The sequence below is a fragment of the Brachyhypopomus gauderio genome, chromosome 3, assembly GCF_052324685.1.
Source record: "Brachyhypopomus gauderio isolate BG-103 chromosome 3, BGAUD_0.2, whole genome shotgun sequence".
Lineage (NCBI taxonomy): Eukaryota > Metazoa > Chordata > Actinopteri > Gymnotiformes > Hypopomidae > Brachyhypopomus > Brachyhypopomus gauderio.
The window spans coordinates 11,406,015-11,428,871 of NC_135213.1; the positions used below are offsets into that span (position 1 = coordinate 11,406,015).

The 22,857-nt window shown below is 44.3% G+C and overlaps 1 protein-coding gene across 1 annotated transcript; it reads left to right on the forward strand.

Annotated features, from left to right (window-relative positions):
- Positions 1–514: 514 nt before the first annotated feature.
- LOC143510311 (neurotrypsin) lies at positions 515–21,755 on the forward strand. Its single transcript, XM_076999513.1, has 14 exons — positions 515–805; positions 4,708–4,750; positions 11,171–11,413; positions 11,807–11,945; positions 12,494–12,672; positions 13,896–14,043; positions 14,973–15,151; positions 15,299–15,440; positions 15,813–16,024; positions 16,855–16,996; positions 17,274–17,555; positions 17,727–17,849; positions 18,061–18,341; positions 18,493–21,755. Exons 1-14 carry the CDS (start codon positions 734–736, stop codon positions 18,825–18,827), a joined length of 2,520 nt encoding a protein of 839 aa, XP_076855628.1. The 5' UTR covers positions 515–733; the 3' UTR covers positions 18,828–21,755.
- Positions 21,756–22,857: the final 1,102 nt, after the last annotated feature.

Sequence of the window (22,857 nt, forward strand, 5' to 3'; positions counted from 1 at the left end):
TATAATATTAAAGTTTCGGTTTTAATAAGCCTTTGTAGAAAAAATAATTTCATGGCGTCGTGGCCTACATCCCCAAAGACCACCCTTAACAACGCCCCTGGTTTCTGCTTAGTCTTTAGTCACCTCAGGCTAACCATGAACTGAATACAATTTAATGTCATATTTATAAAACGAGCCAATATTTCAAAGGCAAATATGCCTAATACTGTAGATTACAGCCTGCTGATTTCGAAAAAGCGCTTAGATAAAAAAAAATCAAGTGGAATGAGTTTTTTAACTCTTTAATATTTATCTTAGGTCCTTGTGGGTTTTGTTGATCCATGTGTGCGCGAGTTAACACAAGCTCAAAGTGCGAAGTTAAACACAAGTTTAAGATAGTGTTTTGACACACGGTTTACTCTCTATTGTGGATCTATGAGAAATCCAGTACTTTTAACTGAGCGTGGGTCGCCCCAGTGTGTGTGTGTGTGTGTGTGTGTGTGTGTGTGTGTGCGACACCACGGTGCATCAGCGACTCAGCATCACACATGAACCTGCGGCAGGGAGGAGGGATCTGTGGGAGCGACGCTGGTTCCTTTGGTGATGAACGGTCTTTAGACGCGCCCACAACGTGAGCCGCCGACACCGTTAGACACAGACACCCGATTCAGCTATCTGGGCTCGGAGTTACCCGAAATTACAGAAGAGTAGTTCCTCACCGGACAATGACACCCACCCGCAGCGAGAGATAGGGATGGAGCCAAGCGTGTGGGAGATGTTCGCCCTGATCGGCGCGTGCTGCTTCTATCTACCCGTGCACGCAGAGGTAGGCTGCGCTGAAGATGCTGTTCAATCAGTGCATGTTTAATACGTTTATACGTTTATCCTCACCATGCCTCCTCTCGAGAGGAAATATACATATATTAAATTATCATAACCCATTTGAAGCATTTAAAATCATGTATTGTGATGGTGCTTACCTTTCAGCGTTTATGCATTGTGTATATCTAGGCTTCAGTCTGAACGAAAAGTGTCATTTTCTGTCATTTTATTGCAGCATCTTATATCATTGTCATTGTTCAATAAAACGCCCGCACGCGGTTAGAATATATTCGGGCATCGCCACCACCCTCACTGGAACACACGCGCGTGCAGGGAGCGTCATTTACGTGGTGGGGTTTGCTTAATTGTACACGGGAAGAACTACACCCTACCTTTTATGTCTTGGAGAAATCCAGGTCACAGTTTGTAATTTCTTTTTGATTAGTGGAGCTGTAATGACTGCGAAGATGACCAAAAGAAGCCATTGCAAATGAAACTCCTTGACCCATATTTAAGTGAAAGGCTAATGGATGTAATAAGTGTTCTTCGAGATGGTATGGTTGATCATATCTGTGGCTTTTGAATAGGAGGGAGAGGCGGGGTTATATATTTGTTCAGTATATATGGATTTAAAATAATTCTGAAGCAAAACGTACACAAGATCTTAGATTGTATCATTATACAAAATAGTGCTTTGTGTTTCCCACTCTAGACACAGTTGTGCTCTGTTGGTATAAATACAAAAATAAATACCTTTCTGCATCATTTTGCTTTACTTTGCTCCACATCAAACAACAGGGCTGGTGTATCCAACAAACGAGGGTGACATTACAGCACTACAGGAATATATAGATGAACTCCAGAGCTACTGCGATATACAAGATAGCCTTCTTAATATTAGTATTAATAATAATCTTTCTCTCATTCAGCATTTATGAGTTGTTCGGGCTAGTTTAGGTTGTTCTGAACAGCTAGCAGAAGGTAATGAAGATGTATGCAACAAAGTTGTACTTTCAGACACTGTCATATAGGGCTCCTGTGTGTCGTTGGTTTTCACATGTCAGAATTTCTAGGCTCTTGGTATGTAATCTATACTTAGTTTTATTTCACTGTACAGGGAGTTGGGGTATTCCTTCCTGAGGTGTTTTGTTTCCTGTCAGTATGTAGCCCAACTGATGCTTTAGAAGGAGACTGGCAGATGCAGTTATGGATTTAACTGGCCAGAGTGTATTGATATGAGTGCAGACGCTACAGCTCATAACAGAGACTCATTATGTGCGTAACACAAGTAGGTTACAGTGTCTTCTTCACTCCCCAGTGCACTTGACCTTTGTACATTAATGGAGGACATCCACAACTCAGAAAAGGTTGAGGCATATGATTTTCATTTCATTTACAATTATATTATATTTGACCTGCATTACGCGGAAAACAAGACAACAGCACATTTAATGTGTTACCTCATGAACTGTTTTTTTCCAAATAATAAAAAAAAGATTCTTGCAATGAATTAAACAGAGAAATTGCGACAATAAACCATTTATGAGTTGATAAAAGACATAGCTAAGAAAGATTTAAGTGCATCACCTGTAATTTTGTCCTCTCCTTTCTGCAATGAGTTTTGGGTCTTCGTTATTATATTTTGTATTTCAAACTGTGTTACACATTCTTTGTTGGGGCCAGGTCAGGACACCTGATAGGTCAGGACTCCTGACAGGTCAGGACTCCTGATAGGTCAGTCCAGCACCTGCATCCTTGTCGTCTGCAGCCATGCCTTTGTAATGTATGCAGAAAGTGATTTTGCATTGTCTTGTTGAAGTATTCATGGATGTCCCTGGGAAAGATGTCTTGAAGGCAGCATATGTTCCTCCAAATCACTATGTACTGTTCAGCATTAATGGCACAGTCACAGAAATGTAAGTTATCTTTTGCCAAGGGCACTGATACCTGGTTTTCGGTTCTGTAGCAATGATGGAAGCAGGCTTTAGGACATTTTGTTGGCAACATACTTAATGGTTCTCTTATTTGGTCTGGAGGACACAGTGTCCATTTCTTACAAGAAGAAAACACTTGAAATATTGATTTGTCTGACCATAGTACACATAGTCCATCTTAGATGCCTCTGAGTCCGCAGAAGCTGATGATGCTTCTGGACACTGTTAGCATAAGGCTTCCTTTTGTCACTGTATGTAACTATATATTGTAGCGCTTGACAAAAGTTTGTCAAAGTAATCCTGAGCCCATGTGGTTACATTGATTATAGATGAATGCTGGTTCTTGATGCGGTGCTCTCTGAGGGATCAGAGGTCATGGTTAATCAGCTTTGGCTTGTACCTCTGCACTGTAAGCACTGGAATGCCTCCAGATTCCTTGAGTCTTTTAATTGTCACTGTGAAATATCCAAACCCCTTTATGGCTTTCTTTGAGATACACTGTTTGTAAAAATGTCAATGTTTCTCTCACATATTCGTTGGTAAAGTGGTGATATTTGGCCCAGTTTTTTCCTGGACTTTCCCAGATGGTGCTTAAATAACAAATCATGATTACAATGATCGTTTTACATCATCTGCTTAAGATGACATAATTTTAAAATTCCGTTACGAGTCCTAAATTGCCCCAAACCATTTTTTGAAATGTGTTGTATTTTTACAAATGAAATTGACAACGTTTACCAGACATGAAACATCTTGTGTTCATTCTGTGTGCAGTGAAATACATCAAATCACTGCGTTCGTGATTTGCATTGACCATCTTGTCCCAACTTGTCATGATTAGGGGTAATAGGTCCCAGGACATTTGAAGGCAGGAAGGCTGAAAACAGATAGGTCTACCACCCGTCCAGATAGGTCTACCACCCGTCCAGATGTCCGTTTTTTCCGTTTATGTCTCAGTTTGTTTACTTCTCCTCACTCTCCCCTCCCACTGACAGAACTAGGCCAATCACAAGTCAGTAGGTAGTGTCAAATGCAAAGTGGAGGGGGAGGACACATGAATGGTGATGCAATAGGGGTGTCCAGGTTTCGCTTGTTGGAAAGGTGACGAACCTAAATTACACATTGTGCATTATATGAAAAAGGCTTTAGTTGAATTTGAATGTAAAAAGAGAGATAATCAAATGTATGTAGTTTTGCAGCTGAAATACATTAGTTATGAGCTATTGTGTATTGTTTTCTCCTGAAAAGATATGACATGAACCAAAATAAGAGTGAAGGATGTAAGGACATATCCTGCATTACAGACTCACAGTAACTCAGAAATGCCAATGTTTTTGGGCCAAGGTGACGGGTAAGCACAATAGCCTTTAATTGACTTTGGATACATTCTGTCTGCTTTTTACCCAGTTTCACAGATATATTGTCGAGTACAAAAAACAGGGTTAAGTCCAGACAGTTTATTACTATTATAGTCCGTTCATTTACCTCTTGATATTATAAAGCAGGTTGTCAATGAAAAACTAAATCTAATTCTAGTCCTGCCCCCTCACAAAATATTAAATTAAAGTAATTTTGATACTGAGCCATATGTGTTTCATCAATTATTTTCATAATAATTTATCTATTTTTTCAGTTTTAAGACAAGCAAACGATCTGGTTAATTTAGACCTTCATACCACTCAGGATGTCACCTGTCAGGTCCTGTAATCTGGAGAAAAGGTCAACTTAAAAATGTAACTGACATTTATGTTCTCTATAATCTTATGTGTGACAATTGTCATGGCTTCCCCAGAGCCACGTGAGAGCGTGGGTAGCCTACAGAGAGTACGCACTGCTGTGCATGCGTATGACATTGAAGAAGATAAAGCCCTTTTCTGAAAGAAAAACAGGCACAAGCTCACACAAATACAAACCACTTCAGAATTCTGTCAGCTCTGTGCATGTCAACTGTTTGTGATTTTTCTCCCTGCAGGTGATTGGTGATGACAGCTACCTGAATACAGTTCAGAATACAGGTGAGGCCAGATGTGCTCTTTTTCAATGCCGATGCTTGACAGCGTATAATACATTACATTTATCAAGCCTGTAGGAGTAACAATACACTATTTTTAATATAAACTAATGTTAACTTAGTAGGATACACAGTAGGTTCACGATAGCAAATGCACTAAGAATAAGCATACATCATTCAGAAAGTGTTCACATGACTTGAAGACATGACATTTACGTGCTGTTATTGGCTTATTCTTGTTACTAGCAATAACACATCTAGCAGGTTGATGAGGGCAGCTGTCCCGTAATGGTGTTTCATCTCATGCTGATGTCTGTCAGGTTTTCCTCTTTTCTTCCCTCATGTGCCTCAACAGCGTGAAATTCTCCAGCCTCAATCTCACAGCGCTAATGACTCGCAGTGCTTTGATGTCACTGCATGAGGACTGATAAGCAGCCTGACTGGGCTCAGCCAATCAGACGGCCGCGTGAAGCTCGAAGTTAGATAGGCCTCAGATTAAATGATTTGTGTTTGGTCCAAAGAAAAGATTATCCGAACGGCCTGTGCCAAGAGGCAGCATGCGCACATCAAAAGAACGAGGCGCAGCGTTGGGAATTACTTTGAACTTTTATGTCTTTTTGTTTTATTTGCATGGATCTGGGAGGGTGTGACATTTATGGCCTAAGTTCACAAATGAAGATGTCTTTTTCTCTAGTTTTTCGTTCCATCTTTTTTATACTACTTTTTTTAGTACTTAGTACTTTCAGAGTCTACAGTGGAGGCTTTACAAAGGGAATAATAAATGACAAAGTTTAAGTGTTACTATGCTAGACATCCACGTAAGCCTCACACATAACCTTCTGCTAAGGTTTTCATTAGCGTAGCAGTTGTCACTCCTGCTGCTGTAGGCGTAGCCCACACTGAGTGCTTGCTTGCACACACACTTGGCCTATGGCGGTGCTCTGTATGAACCGTATCGAATATTTATTGTGGAGAGGAAATGGATTAGTGGGGGAAGAGAGAATGAGTAGTCCCGTTGCGCAGAGCGCTGGAAAGCTTGTATGTGTGTGTGTGTGTGTGTGTGTGTGTGTGTGTGTGTGTGTGTGTGTGTGTGTGTGTGAGGATGCTGTGCACATGTTTTGGGTAAATGACATGATTTTTGCTGCCATTCGTTCCGCTGTTGCTCTCCCATTAGCACAGGAAGGGAATGCATCTAAGAGAGAGCTGAGCTCCCCCACAGGCTGCGCGCACACACACACACACACACACACACACACACACACACACACACACACACACACACACACACACACACACACACACACACACACGCACGCTTGAACAGCCCATGCTGCAGCTCCCCTGTTTTTCTTCCCTACTCTCAGTGTGTGGTGTTTCTTGTGCACTGTGTTTCATTGATGTACAGCAAGACACAAATGTTTCCAGTTGCATTTCCCCCCCTATTTGCCTGATTCTGGAACTGTAGTGTAACTTTTTATATATTTTTTTGCAAAGCACAAAAATGAAACTGCAATCTTTGTCGTGCTTATTTGAGCTTCGGTTGGATCTGGCATGTCTCACAGTTTTGATATTCTGATGAGATCTCAGTGTCCTTTGAAAAGCTTGAAGGCCCCAGGTTCATCTCCTGAGTGTCTCTGGGCCCATCGTTGGCAGCCCTGCGTCCCTGACAGCTTTGATGCCTCATCGCCCACCTTGTGTCTGGTCTGCATGCACATGTTCCTGTTTTTGTTCACTGTGGAATTAAATCAAGATCAAATGAAAACGAATGTCACCACAGCGGTTCAACAACCACGTCTCGGAGATGGGTGGCCCTGCAAGCATGTTAACCACACCTTGTGTTTAACGGAAATCATCCTACCTTGAGTATATTTATATGCCGAAATTTTGGCAGTAAAAAATAAACCTTTATAGAATTATATTTGTTACTATACTTATCCAAATGTAATTTTGAATTCATAATGTTTGAATGATGAATTTTGTGCAGTAATCCACCAGTGCATTAGGTACTGTATAGTTGCCATGTATTAGCTTTCGTTACCTGTAGCATAGCTGGAGTAAGATCGGGCCACTATATTTTCAATAAAGGAGTTGTTATTTTTTCAGCCTAGAGAAGTAACTCGGTGTTAGTCATGTCTGCATTTGTCATGATCTCCTTGATTTTTGTCATGTTATCTTAGGTTACGTCTAATTGTTCTTAAAAATTATCGGGATTGGTTAGGGTTAATATAGGCTAATCCACCTCCGGTCGTATGTTGTCTGAGGACCATTCTTAATTTTCACTGTTGCCTTCAGTCCTACTCGCCCTCTCACTGCCATGATGTGGAAGTGGAGAAAACCCTGACCAGCAGCCATTTCACTGCTGAACTAATGCGGTGAGATAGGAATCAGAGCACTGAGGCCTGAACTGCTGAATCAGCATGGCTGTCTCTTTCTCCATGCCCTGATGCCCTGTACCTCTCTCTCATTATTACTGCCTGGCACTATTACTGCACCTTCGCTTCCTGTTTTCATTCTATTTCCTCTAATAAACCTTCTCGGTGTAATTGTTCTGCCTGTTTTATAATAAACCATTTTCTAAGATGATGACCCATTTGATGACCTATCTGATTTTGGCTGTAATAAGAACGGGTTATTTATTAGTTTGCCTTTGTTTTGTTTTCTTGCAGTTTGCTTTATCGACAGCTTTACTCCACTCCACACGTCTTTGTGCGCCCAATTAAATAGAAACGCAATGAACGATTTCCCAAGGGTTGGTGTTCAAGTTGGCACAACTCATTTTGAGAGCACTCTCAGTCATTCTGCTTTAAAACCTCTAATTCAGCTCCGTCTTGATTGCAATTGGTCCATTTAGGTTTGGCTAGGATTCCATTAATCCCCTTGCTGCACACTTACCCACCATATGTCTTTAGTGAGTTTGGGTCTGATATTGTTTAGCTCTAGTCTGGCTCAGGAAGTGAGAACAGTGCTGCTGATGTCAACATACCAGTCATACGTGAGATTAACAGTGCGTTCCTCTGTCCATAACTTGTGCATTTTGTCATGCAATGCAAAGTTGGAAGGCAAGATGTGTCAGTGTGACTACTGCTGGGTCATGGTGTTGAGGATTTAGGGGTGGAAGAAATGACGGAGTTAGCAGAAAATTAACTGCAGAAGACTGAATCCTCTCCAGACCGGCTTTCTCTGTCTTTGAACGATGCATCTCAGTCCAGCACATTTTGTGAAAGTTACCAACAGACTCAGAAAATTTGCTGACATTTGGGGCTTGTGCTAAGAGTGTTGAAAAAGAGTTGTTTATGCACTGCCTGCAACATTTCACAGCCCAAATGGAGCTGGGAAAATGGCTTCATGAGTATATTCCTCTACACATTCATGAGAGTGTTTTCCTGTAACTTTTCCATTGTATTCTACAGTGTTTAAAGAGATGGACTCATACAAAAACAACTGGTGCAATTAGTCAAATTAACTTACAACAATCAGCTAATTTTACATAGCTGTTTAGTTACATGGCATTTATTCATTTTTCCAGGATTCTCTGTCCCCATGCAAGGTACTCTGAACTTCTGACCTCAAATGAGCTACCAAGTTTGACACCCATTGTGAATTTAAAAGTGGTTTCTGGAGCATTCTGGAGCAAGAGCCTCTCTGATCCTTCATCCTCTATGTTGGGGAGTGAAGCAGAGTGTGGGTCACGTTGTCTTCCCTTTGTGTTCCCTCTGACTTCATTCTTCAGCCTTGGGCTGAGGAACCAAAGCTGGTGTGTGTGTGTGTGTGTGTGTGTGTGTGGGGGGGGGGGGGGGGGGGGGGGTGCTGGACAAGCCAAGGCAAGTGTTCCTGGGAGATAAACACAGACCTGCTACAAGGCCCCAGGTCTTCCAGCGGCTCTTGGTCAGCCAGCTTCCGTTGGCAAGCCTAGACCTGTAGAAGTCTGTGCACGAAATTAAGCTTTTTAATGCTGATTATTCTGGGCTCAAATTATGTAGAGTAAATGGGGGGAATGAGAATTTAAATGAGCAGAATCATATTACAGTACATATGTATGTTTTTATATATGTATTTCCATGTTGTTGGAAGGTTTCTACATTATAACAACATTTTTTTTTACCACCAGCAGTTGAATGCATAATTAGACAAATGGTTTAACCTCAGAGAGCTGAATATGTATTTGCAGTTTTAGTCACTCCAATATTTTTATTGATTTTGTATTTAGTACTTGCCTGCAGGGTTGTGTGATGTTCATTGTTTATTTGCAATTTTTTAGGAGTGCAGGATAGAGACCCACAGGTCACAGATAGACAGGTCACGGGTCACAGATAGACATTCAATGGGTCACAGATAGACAGGCCACAGGTCACAGATAGACAGGTCACGGGTCACAGATAGACAGGCCACGGGTCACAGATAGACAGGCCATGGGTCACAGATAGACAGGTCACAGATAGACAGGTCACAGGTCACAGATAGACAGGCCACGGGTCACAGATAGACAGGCCATGGGTCACAGATAGACAGGTCACAGATAGACAGGTCACAGGTCACAGATAGACAGGCCACGGGTCACAGATAGACAGGCCATGGGTCACAGATAGACAGGTCACAGGTCACAGATAGACAGGCCACGGGTCACAGATAGACAGGTCACAGGTCACAGATAGACAGGCCATGGGTCACAGATAGACAGGTCACAGATAGACAGGCCATGGGTCACAGATAGACAGGTCACAGATAGACAGGCCACGGGTCACAGATAGACAGGTCACAGGTCACAGATAGACAGGCCATGGGTCACAGATAGACAGGTCACAGGTCACAGATAGACAGGCCACGGGTCACAGATAGACAGGCCATGGGTCACAGATAGACAGGCCACGGGTCACAGATAGACAGGTCACAGGTCACAGATAGACAGGCCATGGGTCACAGATAGACAGGCCACGGGTCACAGATAGACAGGCCATGGGTCACAGATAGACATTCCATGGGTCACAGATAGACAGGCCACGGGTCACAGATAGACAGGTCACAGGTCACAGATAGACAGGCCATGGGTCACAGATAGACAGGCCACGGGTCACAGATAGACAGGTCACTGGTCACAGATAGACAGGCCATGGGTCACAGATAGACAGGCCACGGGTCACAGATAGACAGGCCATGGGTCACAGATAGACATTCCATGGGTCACAGATAGACAGGCCACGGGTCACAGATAGACAGGTCACAGGTCACAGATAGACAGGCCATGGGTCACAGATAGACAGGCCACGGGTCACAGATAGACAGGTCACAGGTCACAGATAGACAGGCCATGGGTCACAGATAGACAGGCCACGGGTCACAGATAGACAGGCCACAGGTCACAGATAGACAGGCCATGGGTCACAGATAGACAGGTCACAGATAGACAGGCCATGGGTCACAGATAGACAGGTCACAGGTCACAGATAGACAGGCCACGGGTCACAGATAGACAGGTCACAGGTCACAGATAGACAGGCCATGGGTCACAGATAGACAGGTCACAGGTCACAGATAGACAGGCCACGGGTCACAGATAGACAGGCCATGGGTCACAGATAGACAGGCCACGGGTCACAGATAGACAGGTCACAGGTCACAGATAGACAGGCCATGGGTCACAGATAGACAGGCCACGAGTCACAGATAGACAGGCCATGGGTCACAGATAGACATTCCATGGGTCACAGATAGACAGGCCACGGGTCACAGATAGACAGGTCACAGGTCACAGATAGACAGGCCATGGGTCACAGATAGACAGGCCACGGGTCACAGATAGACAGGTCACAGGTCACAGATAGACAGGCCATGGGTCACAGATAGACAGGCCACGGGTCACAGATAGACAGGCCACAGGTCACAGATAGACAGGCCATGGGTCACAGATAGACATTCCATGGGTCACAGATAGACAGGCCACGGGTCACAGATAGATAGGTCACAGGTCACAGATAGACAGGCCACGGGTCACAGATAGACAGGCCATGGGTCACAGATAGACATTCCATGGGTCACAGATAGACAGGCCACGGGTCACAGATAGACACGTCACAGGTCACAGATAGACAGGCCATGGGTCACAGATAGACAGGCCACGGGTCACAGATAGACAGGCCATGGGTCACAGATAGACAGGCCACGGGTCACAGATAGACAGGCCACACTTCCACTTCCTAGTTTGCATATTCCCCAACGTACAGCATACAGTTCCAGGTACTGTTTCAATTCTCCATTGGAGGAGGAATCAGCTGAAGTAGTTGTAGTTGTTTTTTCACTGCAGAAAGCATAAGTGTTTTTTCAACACACACACACACACACAAATGAAATATTTTATAATCCAATACATGCAGGCTCAAAGACTGCTACTACTGTGTATCATCTTTTCATTTTCTTTTCACTCTTGCAGGCCCTCTCTCGTGTTCGGAAGGTTTTACTGAACTGGGATACTACAACGGCACCGTGTCTCAGACGGACTCAGGCTCACCCTGTCTGAAGTGGACCGAGTTCCCTGATTACGTGCAGCAGTACCCTGGCAGAGGCCTGGGAGAACACAGCTACTGCCGAAATCCTGACCGTGAATCTAATCCCTGGTGCTTCTTCAGACAGAGCTCTGGAGCCATAGGCTGGGCCTACTGCGACTGCCACCAGGGTACGACCGCTTTTACTGTAATGACACGGGAGACACCTGAGATTGTCTTGTTCTACTTTACCTGGAGAAAAGGATGAAGAACGCCTCCTTTGCTTTTCATTTGTTAAATCATGATGTGAAGTGAGATCTTGACTGAGTGGGTTTTTAGCTTCAGGCTATAAACAGCCCAAGCTCTACTTCTACTGAGAGTTGTGCTATTTTTGAAAGCCAAATTCATCTTTGACACTTGAAACAGTGCTGCTCAATAAATCACCAGAGGTTCTACCAAGGTGAAGGTGCCATATCGCACTTTGTGATGCATTAGTCACTCTTGTTAATAACCAGACACCGTAATATGTCTGTTAGAAGTACATGTAGTTTCATCTCATCACCTCTCTTTCTCCCCCCCATCAGGGGCAGCCAGACTGGTGGGGGGCTCTTCCTCTAAGAGTGGACGTCTGGAGGTATACCTGAATGGCCAGTGGGGCTCTGTGTGTGACACTCACTGGACTGACCGTGATGCCAGTGTGGTCTGCAGACAGCTTGGGCTGGGGTATGGCAAGCACATTTTTATTGTTATGGGAGTTTTTCATTTTAATGGCAGTATTAGTAAAAGAAAAAACGTGTTAACCACTGCTATTGTTAACATTCAATTTGTGTCTCTGCACTTTACTGTAATTCTGTGCTTTAGTTGATTGTAATTTATTGATAGAATCGATATAGAAATATAGTCAAATTTTTCTGTGGATAGAAATGTAAGCAGTATACATTTGTATGGCTTTATCTGTATGTGCCATGTGTCTGTGTGCTCTATGTGAATGTGCACGGCTGCTGTGTGTGTGTGTGTGTGTGTGTGTGTCTGTGTGTGTGTGTGTGTGTGTGTTTGTGTGTGTGTGTGTGTCTGTGTGTGTGTGTGTGTGTGTGTGTGTGTGTGTGTGTGTGTGTGTGTGTGTGTGTGTGTGTGTGTGTATGTGTGTGTGTGTGTGTGTGTATGAGTATGTGTGTGTTTGTGTGTGTGTGTGTGTCTGTGTGTGTGTGTGTGTGTGTGTGTGTGTGTGTGTGTGTGTGTGTGTGTGTGTGTGTGTGTGTGTGTGTTTGCAGTGATATCGGCACAGCTCTTCAGCACTCCTACTTTGGCCCCGGCTCCGGCCTCTTCCACTATGCGCGGCTCGGCTGCCGCGGCAACGAGAGATCCCTCCTGGAGTGCAGGAGCCGGAAGTTTGTTACGAGCGATTGTAGCCATGGCAACGAGGCTGGGGTGGTCTGTGCCCCGCCTGAAGGTCAGTAGTCTTAGAGTGAGTCTCTGAAAGCTGTGACCTTCCACACATAAGTGTGTACATAAAAAGAACTTAGAGTCTGGCTGTGTGCAGAGAGAGTGTGTGTACCTGGGAAGAAAGGTGGAGAGACACTGAAAGGTAAACACGAGGTGGCTGAAGTAGAGAGATAGGAGAGTTCTACTGGGCTCTTTCATACCAATGAATGAACCTCCCATTCTGGATAAGATGTATAACTTTGTGTTGATCTTACGTTATGTTTAACATATTAGGAGCTGTATATTTAAAACAACAACACAGAAATGAAAGTGTATTAGAATATACTGTAGATGTTTTATTATGGAGCAGTAATAAAAGTATAAAAGGAACAAATTACACTGAGTCTGAGTGAGTGAGTAACGGAGTGTGGGAGAGAGAGAGAGAGAGAGAGAGAGAGGAGGGATAGAATATGAAATGTCTGTAAATCAACAGCTCATGAGTTCCTGAGTTCCTGCTGTGAGGACAGAGATATGCTTGATTAGCTCATCCCACTAGAGTTGTTTGTGTCTTTCCAGGACAGACAAGCACATATTATATCATAATAATATGAATGATAATAATAATAATAATAATAATATTTCAGTGGATTTTAGTGACTTTTAGTGTCATTAGGATTCTGTGCATCACTTACTTTTATTTCCCACTGTACTAAATGCATTTATTCCACTTTCTGCCGCTGTTGCTATTTACACACTTCACACGTGTGGTTACACAGCTCAGGAAATGTAGAGACTTCTCTACGTATTCACATGTATGGCAGCTGCTCCATTGCAGTGTGAGGTATTCCAGCTCAAGACCACCTCCTTCTCCTTTGTGATCATCACAAATCATGTGACAGATCGGTGGAGAGCATGCCAGGATGTCTGAACACTTTGACGTTAAACGTCTGCTCAGTGGCCCAGCGGTGGCCACTCCAACTTGTTGTCTTTGCATTATTGGATGTCTGAAAACTGCATTTTTTGTTGTTATTTGGATCAGCTGTCCTCTGCAAATACAGTGCTTGAAATGACACCTGAAATGTGAAACGTCAGAGTTTTAAGAAATAAAAACAAAAGGGTTTAACAGACTGATAAATATGATAAATAATAAATCCATAGAGATGGGGAGTTTTGCTGTGCTCTTGTAATTTCATCCACAGCTACATGTGCGTGTTGTGATTTGCGTTATGTTGGTTTGCCCCCCCCTCCCAGGCCCTGGGCCTCCTCTCAGACTGGTAGGGGGTGAGGAGGATTTTGAGGGTAGGGTGGAGGTCTATCATGATGGACACTGGGGAACCATATGTGATGACCAGTGGGACGACATGGATGCTGAGGTAGTCTGCAGACAGCTTGGATTAGGGTGAGTTCACTGCCTGTGCCTCTTAATGTTGTATAGGGTTCATTTTTTTGTTGTTGTTGCACTGAGGTAAAAAAAAATCTATATGTGGCCACTGCACATATCTATATACAGCAACGGCAGACTTTTCAACTCAGAGTCGTTTCACCTATTTTTGTTTTTAGCACAGTGCAGAAGAATACACTCATACTGGCGTGCATGTTGCATGTATGTGTAAGAGAGGATGAGAACACTGAATAATTGATATTATGCTGCAATATGTTTTTACTCTGTTTACAGAGATGTGGTAAAGTTGTTTTAGCGGAACTCAGGATTCAAAACTTTTAGCTTGTACAGGGAACAAATCACTGAATTAAACATCAGCTGAAATGTGTAATCTACGATTTTATTTGGTGTTTTAAAAAACAGAACCTATACTTTATTTCTTGATGCCCCTTTCTTTGTTATTCCTCCAAAGTTTGTGTCAGAGGAGGGAAGACTCTTAAGATGACATAAGGGCTCAGTCTACTTGTGCATAAGTTACTTACACCTAGATTTACCTGTATTCCACAGGTTCATTAGACACAACTATAGTATACATGCATTTTCTGAACACTTTAGTATAGACAGTGTGTTAAGTAGTCTCTACTCTGTATACCAGTGTCTGACTGGCCTTCGTGGTTGAATTAATACGGAACAAGTATATTAGAAAGAGCAGTATGACTAGGGCCTTTACACATGTGAATATCTTTGCTGTGTTTAGTGTGGTCTACCACCCAGACATATCCAGCAAACAGAAGTGGCGTTATCAGAAACTCACGACAGATGGAGAGATGAAGACACAGGGGGCTGACACAGTGGATTAGCTATAGACTTGGCAGCTCTTCGTTGCAGGTGTTTTAAATATAGTACCTGGCGAGTGTATTTTGAGTGTGTGTGTGGGCTACACCCAGGGGCATCCCAAAGGCCTGGTCGTGGGCACACTTCGGGCAGGGAGGCGGGCGTATCCAGCTGGATGCGGTGCAGTGCACAGGGAACGAACTCTCCCTGGACGAGTGCCCTCACAGCGGCTGGGAGCAGCACAACTGTGACCACATGGAGGACGCCGGAGTGTCCTGCAACCCCTACACGGGTCAGGACACACACACACACACACGCGTGCACAACTGTTACATCCTGACAAATAGAGGCTTTTATCTGGTGTTGTGTATAGAACATCTGGTAGGATGCTCAGGAGCCGTAGACCTGCAGCCATGTCTTGGCTCGGTGTGCCTTGCAGATGGCGTGGTGAGACTGGTGGACGGAGATAACCCGTGGGAGGGCCGGCTGGAGGTGTACCACGCAGGAGACTGGGGCACGGTGTGTGATGACCACTGGGTTGAACAGCATGCGCAGGTGGTGTGCAGACAGCTGGGATTCAGGTACCGCCCTCGGCTGCCAAGTCTTGCACCATTACATCATTATGCTGAAATAACTGATTATGATTGAGAAACTTGGCAAGGATTTCTTTTTTTTATACATTTGTGGGGTCAACGTTTGGTCAAAAGTGCACCAGACGGCAATTGAAGCTTTTTAGAACGCTTTATTAGTTATACTGACGTATAATGTACTGCGTAGTGAAAAGGGAAGCGGGCGCTTCACCCACAGATGCCGATGTTGTCGCTGCTAGATGAGAACGGGCGGAGCCGCTGAGCTCCGTCCGGATGAGTCCGTGGTCCCCGGCTCTGACTTCCTTGGGCGCATTGCCACTGCGTCTTAGTGGATTGTGGGTGAAAAGGTGAACGTCTCTGCAGGGGCGGAGCAGAGGTGGCCCCCGCCGGCGTGTTTGGAGAGGGCGTGGGCCTGATCCTGCTGGACGACGTGCAGTGTGAGGGCGACGAGTCCTCGCTCCTGGAGTGTAAGCACAGCGTGTGGGGACGGCACGACTGCTCCCACAGCGAGGACGTGGGTGTCCGTTGCCACAGGGCCGAGACCAACGAGGTTCCTCTGGCCCCAGAGACGACAGGTAGGTTGGCGACGATGCGGTGGTGTTTGTGTGTCTCTGACATGTGCGTGTTTGTGTGCCTATTTGTGTGTGCGAGTGCATGCACGTGTGGAGATGTTTGCATGCTAATCTGCGATAACACCTCTTTCACTTGCTCCACACTGCAGGCCAGTGTGTGTGTGTGTGTGTGTGTGTGTGTGTGTGTGTGTGTGGGGGGGGGGGGGGGGGGGGGAGTGGGGGAATAGGTACACCTCCCTGTTGCCTTTAAAATTCAACAGAAACCTAAATGTCAGGTGTTGACGGTGGGCTAAAGGGCAGAACAAACACATGCAGAGTTTCAGTGTCATGAACACTCCTCTGTCGATAAAGATTTCTATTTGAAATTCAATAAAGCCATTTGTAGTCCTTGGTGACCAAAGCCCTCCAGCTGACATTTAGCTGTATAACAGCACACAACATTATTTATTGTTTTTACAATCACCATATCTGCCTGTTGTCCAACTGTTGATGACATTTTTTTCAGCCCGTAGCATTTCTCTATTCATTACAAGTTTCCACATCATGTTAATGTGCCGGAATTATAATCACCCTCATATAGCCATGAGTATGATTTTAAGTTGCTAAATATTTGTGAAGCATTCTGTATCCAAAACCTTTGGCTGAAGGCACTGTGTGTAAATTGCCATCCTTTGGGGACTTGGTGAGTTATCTCTCACTAACACGTTTCTGCTTTGCATTGCGTCATGCTGCTCATTTCGCTCAAAGTCGCTGCACCCACAGCGTGCTAGTAAAGTTGCTAATAACTCGGCGTGGTTTGCCGAGCAGCCATTATCGTCCTGGGTCGCCCTCAGGTCCTCCGGTGCGCCTGGTGGCCGGTGAGAGCAGGAAGGAGGGCCGAGTGGAGGTCTTCCTGAACGGAGAGTGGGGCGGCATCTGTGACTATGGCTGGAATGATGTCAATGCTGCCGTGGTCTGCAGACAGCTGGGACTCACGTAAGGCTCACCTTCTGTTCAGCGGTCACACAGAGAGCGTTGCGTCTGCCGTGGAGTCTCCCTAGTTTGGGAGATGTAGGGTGCAGTTGTCTCACTTTCGGACGCTGGCACAAAGGGCACTTGAAGTGCACAAGCTGAAGAAACTCTTCTTAGTGATTGAAGATGATGATGTTTGGTGCTTAGGAGGATGTTTGATCTGACGTGTCGTGTTAAACCTGGCGTAGTCACTGTGTATGATGACTGTGTATGATTCTGTCTTGTCTCTTCCATGGGGCAGTGGCATATCAAAGGTGCGTCCAATGGGGTACTTTGGTGCAGGGAAGGGCCCGGTCCACTTGTCCAACGTGAGGTGCACGGGCAAAGAGTCTCTCCTGGGACACTGTCCTGCGAAAGAGCCGGAGAGCCACGTGTGTAAGCACGGCCAGGACGCAGGAGTGGTGTGCGACTACGTTCCTGAGCCAGAGACCGATATCGCCGTGGTGGGCACACCCACCTGCGGCATGAGGGGCGGAGCCGAAAAACGCAGCAAAAGGATCGTCGGCGGGTACAAGTCTCTTAGGTGACTGCACGTGCGCTCTTTGTTTGTACCATTTTCTACCAAATCATTTTTTCTTGTCTTGATGTTGAGATAATTTGGAAGTTTTACAGCCTGTAATGGGACAGTTACTGCCCTGTTAGCTGCAGTTAAATTAGATCTTTCTTTGTGTGTTGTCCATGTGTGTGCGGTCAGAGGGGACTGGCCGTGGCAGGCGTCCCTGTGGCTCAAATCTCAGTCTACAGGATCTCAGCCTCTGTGTGGAGCCACTCTCATCAACTCCTGCTGGCTGCTCACTGCAGCCCACTGTTTCAAACGGTGAGAGTGCCACCTGCTGGACACGAACACACACTGCACTAGTCTTATTATTAATCCCAACATGTGAAGTATTGTAAATTGTGATGATGCACTGGGCCATTATGAAGCTTAGGTTTTGGAACTTACATCACTGAGACTTAAATCATCTCCCTCGCTGTCTGTCTCTCTGTCTGTCTGTCTCTCTGTCCTATTGTCTCTCCTCCCACTGCAGGTTTGGCAGTGATGCGTCTCGGTACGTGGTGAAGCTGGGGGACTACCACACGGACGAGCAGGATGACTTTGAGCGCATGCTCACGCCTGTGCACGTGGAGGTTCACAGGAAGTACAGCAGCGAGAGCTGGGAGCATGACGTGGCTCTGGTCCGGCTCAGGGGAGCCGAGGGCAAATGTGTGTCCTTCAACCCCCACACCAACGCCGCCTGCCTGCCCGCGCCTGGCAGCAAGTGGGGCAAGAGGCCCGCGTCGTGCATCATCACCGGCTGGGGCACGTCAGGTAACACGGGCCTTGAGCTGAAGGTGTCCTAAGTGAAACTGGTGTCATTCTGTTTACTGCTTGGATACACTTCTTTCCTTGAACAGAGGTTCCTACTGTTATCTCTCTCTCTCTCTCTCTCTCTCTCTCTCTCTCTCTCTCTCTCTCTCAGACACCAGGCCCTCGGGCACCCTCCTGCAGGCCTGGGTTCCTCTCCTGCCCTCGTGGCAGTGTAAGAAGCGTTACAGCGAGCATTTCAACAGTCACAGCATGCTGTGTGCCGGCAGCATGACCTCCGACCTCGGCCAGCGCGCCGACAGCTGCCAGGGCGATAGCGGGGGTCCTCTGGTGTGCCAGGGCGAGGCTGGGCGCTGGGTGCTCACTGGGGTCATCTCCTGGGGTCACGGCTGTGGAGAGCCTTCCTACCCGGGCGTGTACGCGCGGGTGAGCCGCTACCTGCCCTGGATCGAGCAGGTGACGCACAGCACCGCCCCACTGCAGCACTGAACTGCTCCCCGGACCATCGGCCGCACCACTGACCACGGGACTACACACAGGAACACGTGCCGGAGGGCACAAGGCACCATCCACTGCTCTGTGCATTCAACACACTGCACTCTGCTACAGCCCTTTGGAATTCACTCCCAACTGAGTCTTTACACCTGATTTCGGTGGTCCATAACATTTAGAGGTCTTGGTCAATAGCATTTAGTCTTTGCTTACCCTCTGGAAATGCGAGGTGAGTGATGTGTTGTGAAGTTCGAGGGGTGGTAGGTGTTAGTTATTTACATGTCGTAGTGCTGAGAGGGTGCCACGATGCATGTTAATGTATGTATTGTATTGAAAAGCCATTCAGTGCAGCTGTGCGGTTCTTCTGCATGGTAGAGAACAGCAGCATTAGCTCTGTGTGAGCAGGTTTATTTATATTTATTTATTGGATAGACATATATTACTCCTGTAGTGAGGGTAAAACAAACAAACAAAAACCAACAATTTTTTTTAACCCTTTGGCTACTGAATACTGTTAATTAATCCCCTGACTTACTAGACAGACATGCTGATGTTCAGACTCTAATGGTTTTTATGTAGGATTTTTTTCCCAGTGTTGTGACTTCCATTAGATGAATATAGTGGTCATAAAATGTTGAGGTTGTGTTTAGATCTCAGAGTTCGCGGCGGGTCATAAAAGCCACAAAGCTTCCATGAATGCCTCGAAATGTGCTAAAGTCATATGTTCAGGCAACAGAAAAAATCTGGAATCTGTTTTTTTTACAGTCTTCTTTGATGTTCTAGACTCTAAGTGGTGATTTTGAATAGGGACTACGGAAAATAGAATAGGGAATAGCCATAATTCAGTTCATGTATGGTGTACTTGGTTTTGTCTGTGACAGCATTAAAAAGTGTCATAAAAGCCATTCAAAGTGTCATTTTACACATGTTAGGGCAGAAATGCTAATGCCGGTTCTCTTTGTCTGATGGGGGAAACCTGGAAGGTTTCTCATTTTCAGTATTGCCTTTGAACTGTAACTATTAATGTGTCTGATGTAAGGACGTTTTGGGGATGTTATTTTATATTTGTCAATTTCAGGTCACTTTATTTTGTAACAAGTCTTAATGCTACTATTCATCGTTGTAGCAACTGTGTGTTGATCGTCCAGTGGGAGGCAATATTGTATTTTTTACTTGATTGGATTTCAGCTACAGTGCTGCTTGACATTTTGTGAACCACCCAAACGTGGTCATTGTCTTCTAAATAAAAACTAAAATAACCCAATATAAATGAACATTCAAATCTTGTAAATCAAAATTTGTAAATTTGCAAAATTTGCAAAATCTCCACCAGTTGAGAGAGGTTGGAGGGACATCTGGTGTGTACCATCCACTTCAGATCTTGCTACAGCATTTCTATGGGATTGAGGTCCAGACATTGACTAGGCCAATCCAGAGTGCAAATCTTCAGTCTCTTAAGCCATTCCTTGGTAGTTTTATTGGAATGTGTTGGGCTGTTACTGCCAGAGAGGTCTGCAACTCTCTAGATGTGATGTATGGATTGGCCTTTACCTAAATTATTTCTCTGGTGCTTCTTAATTGCTTAATTGGTCTGCATAATTGATTACTTGAGCACTCACGTGTGTTTCACCTTTTACGTTACTGACTTTATCAATGCAGCTTTGGTTCATTTACTTTTGCACTTGCTCTGATTCCATGTTTAATGTAGCCTGCTCACAAAAACTGGTGATGATAAAATAAGAGAATCATGGTAAAACAACAGAAACATCTAAACTACTCAAGGAGTTCACAAAGCTTCAAGCAGCACTGTATATTGTAGGTCCTGTACTGTAGCAGGCTTATCAAATGTGCCCTTTGCTTTTAGAATAGTCTGAGCATACAGTTTTATCTAGATGACAGGATATGGATTTGGTTAATGCAGTGACTCATGTACTACATTTTGCATTTCAGTTAATACAGGGGAAAAGAGTGTTAAGGGCTTTGTAAAATATAATGATTTACTAATTAATAATTGGCTGCACATAGACTGTAAATAAGTAATTGAGATGCAGCAATTCTTATGCACTGCACAAGCTTTCATTCTGAGAGGAAACGCCATAGAGCATGTGCAGTAAACGCCATAGAGCACGTGCAGTACAACTTACAAATGACAACATGTGAAGCTGAAGACTTCCATTCTTGTGCTCCAGTAAGGAAGGTTTTGCTCATGGGCATCTTTGAATGGTAGAACACTAGATATAGAAAGATTTTCCTATAAATTGTCATTTATTAATACATGCATCTTCGTGCTGGAAATATGTCGTACCAGATTGCAAGACGCACTGATGCATTCTGGCTCTTTAATCAACCCTCGAGTCATTGAAGCAGGCCATGTCTTTCAAAATATATTATGGGTTTCAAATTGATCATTAAATCATTTCTTCCACTATGCATAATCAATAACCACCTTAACAAAACTGTAACTTTTGTGTCTCTTATGTGTATCTGCTTCATGAGTCTATGAGCACCAGATTTCCTTACATCCCATAGTGGCAACAAATCCATCTGAGATAGATGAGAAAGCAGTTCTTTTAGTATGGAAAATGTTCAAATAAAACTGCACTAGGAGCTTTTTTCTGCTTTCTGTCAACCGCCTTGATGTTACATTAGATCGTTTGGCGGGTGGTGCCTGCTCTTATCTTAAGCAGCCATGTCTTTGTGATCTGGCCCTCAGGAGACTTCTGACCACCACAGGGCTCAAATGCACTCCAGAAAAAAAGGACCGTTAGCTTCCAAGGGTTTGAACATATCAGTTGCATGTCATACAATCATCTTTATGTGATGTTACCAATCATTCAGTCTTATGTCAAATTTCTGCTAGCTCTGTAAAAATGCTTTGAATATTTTAATGTGTGACAGGTGCCAAAATAAAACTTTCTTGTGGCATTTTTCTTTCTGCCTCTTTCAGTGGCAAATTGAAAACATTTCAGGGGTGGTCTTTGGTGCACAGTAACTACATCAGGCCTCCTGCCTTTAAAGCCTCCATTATTCTGCATGTCAGATCAAATGTTTCTGACACAGAAGCATCCCTCTCCTTATGCTACATCTTCAATTCTCATATGTAAGAATACCTCTCCTTACTTCCTTTCTCAGATTTAAGCAGTGGCGTGGGTTTCATTTCAACTTTGGGAGAACATGCCGCCCACATCACTCATCTATGTCATGCAAACAGTCATTTATATTAATCATTTAAAATAAAGTGCCAACCCCATGCTTATGGATTTAAGAATCGATGTCTTTAATCTGCTTCTAATAATTACAAATCCCTGTACTTGCTCTGCTCATCATGTTCAGGAATCCCTTCGTTGTTTTTAATGGTGGTTTAATTAGTGAGCTCGTATGCACATACACATGGGAAAATCTGAGATGAAATTGCATTCCAGTCTTTTATGTTCAGATAAATCCTTCAGAGCAGAAATCACTTAGTGGGTTTAAGAGTAGCCAGCATTCTCTAAGAAGACAGAAGTAAGCATCTGGCTTTACATAATAAAGTTTGGTCAATACGTCAGTACTATTATATAACTGTGAACTGTAGGTGTCTTTGAAAAATATTCATTTATGTATTCAATCTATTTGGATCAGCGATCTGTTGGCTGTAGTACATATTGGAACCGAAAGATGGCATCACCAACGCCTGCACTCATAATACCGGACTGACAAAAACTGTTGAAACTATATATTACAATATACTATATACACTATAGATACAACATCTATAGAACATTCTCAATATTAGAATTATTTAACTTTTTGCGAAAGCCAAATACGTTTCTTTTAGATCAAATGATGTGTTACTGCTCACTATTACACAGATAAAAGTGGTTATGATGTGATTTAGGAGTAATAATACAGCGCGATTGTGGACGATATAAAATATAATTGACTTTTTTCCATCGAGCCATGTGTTAAGCATCTGTATTCCGTGGCATCCCTGACAACCGCTAAAGGTTTCGTGATTGTTTTTGCCACGTTCACTAAGCTATAAATA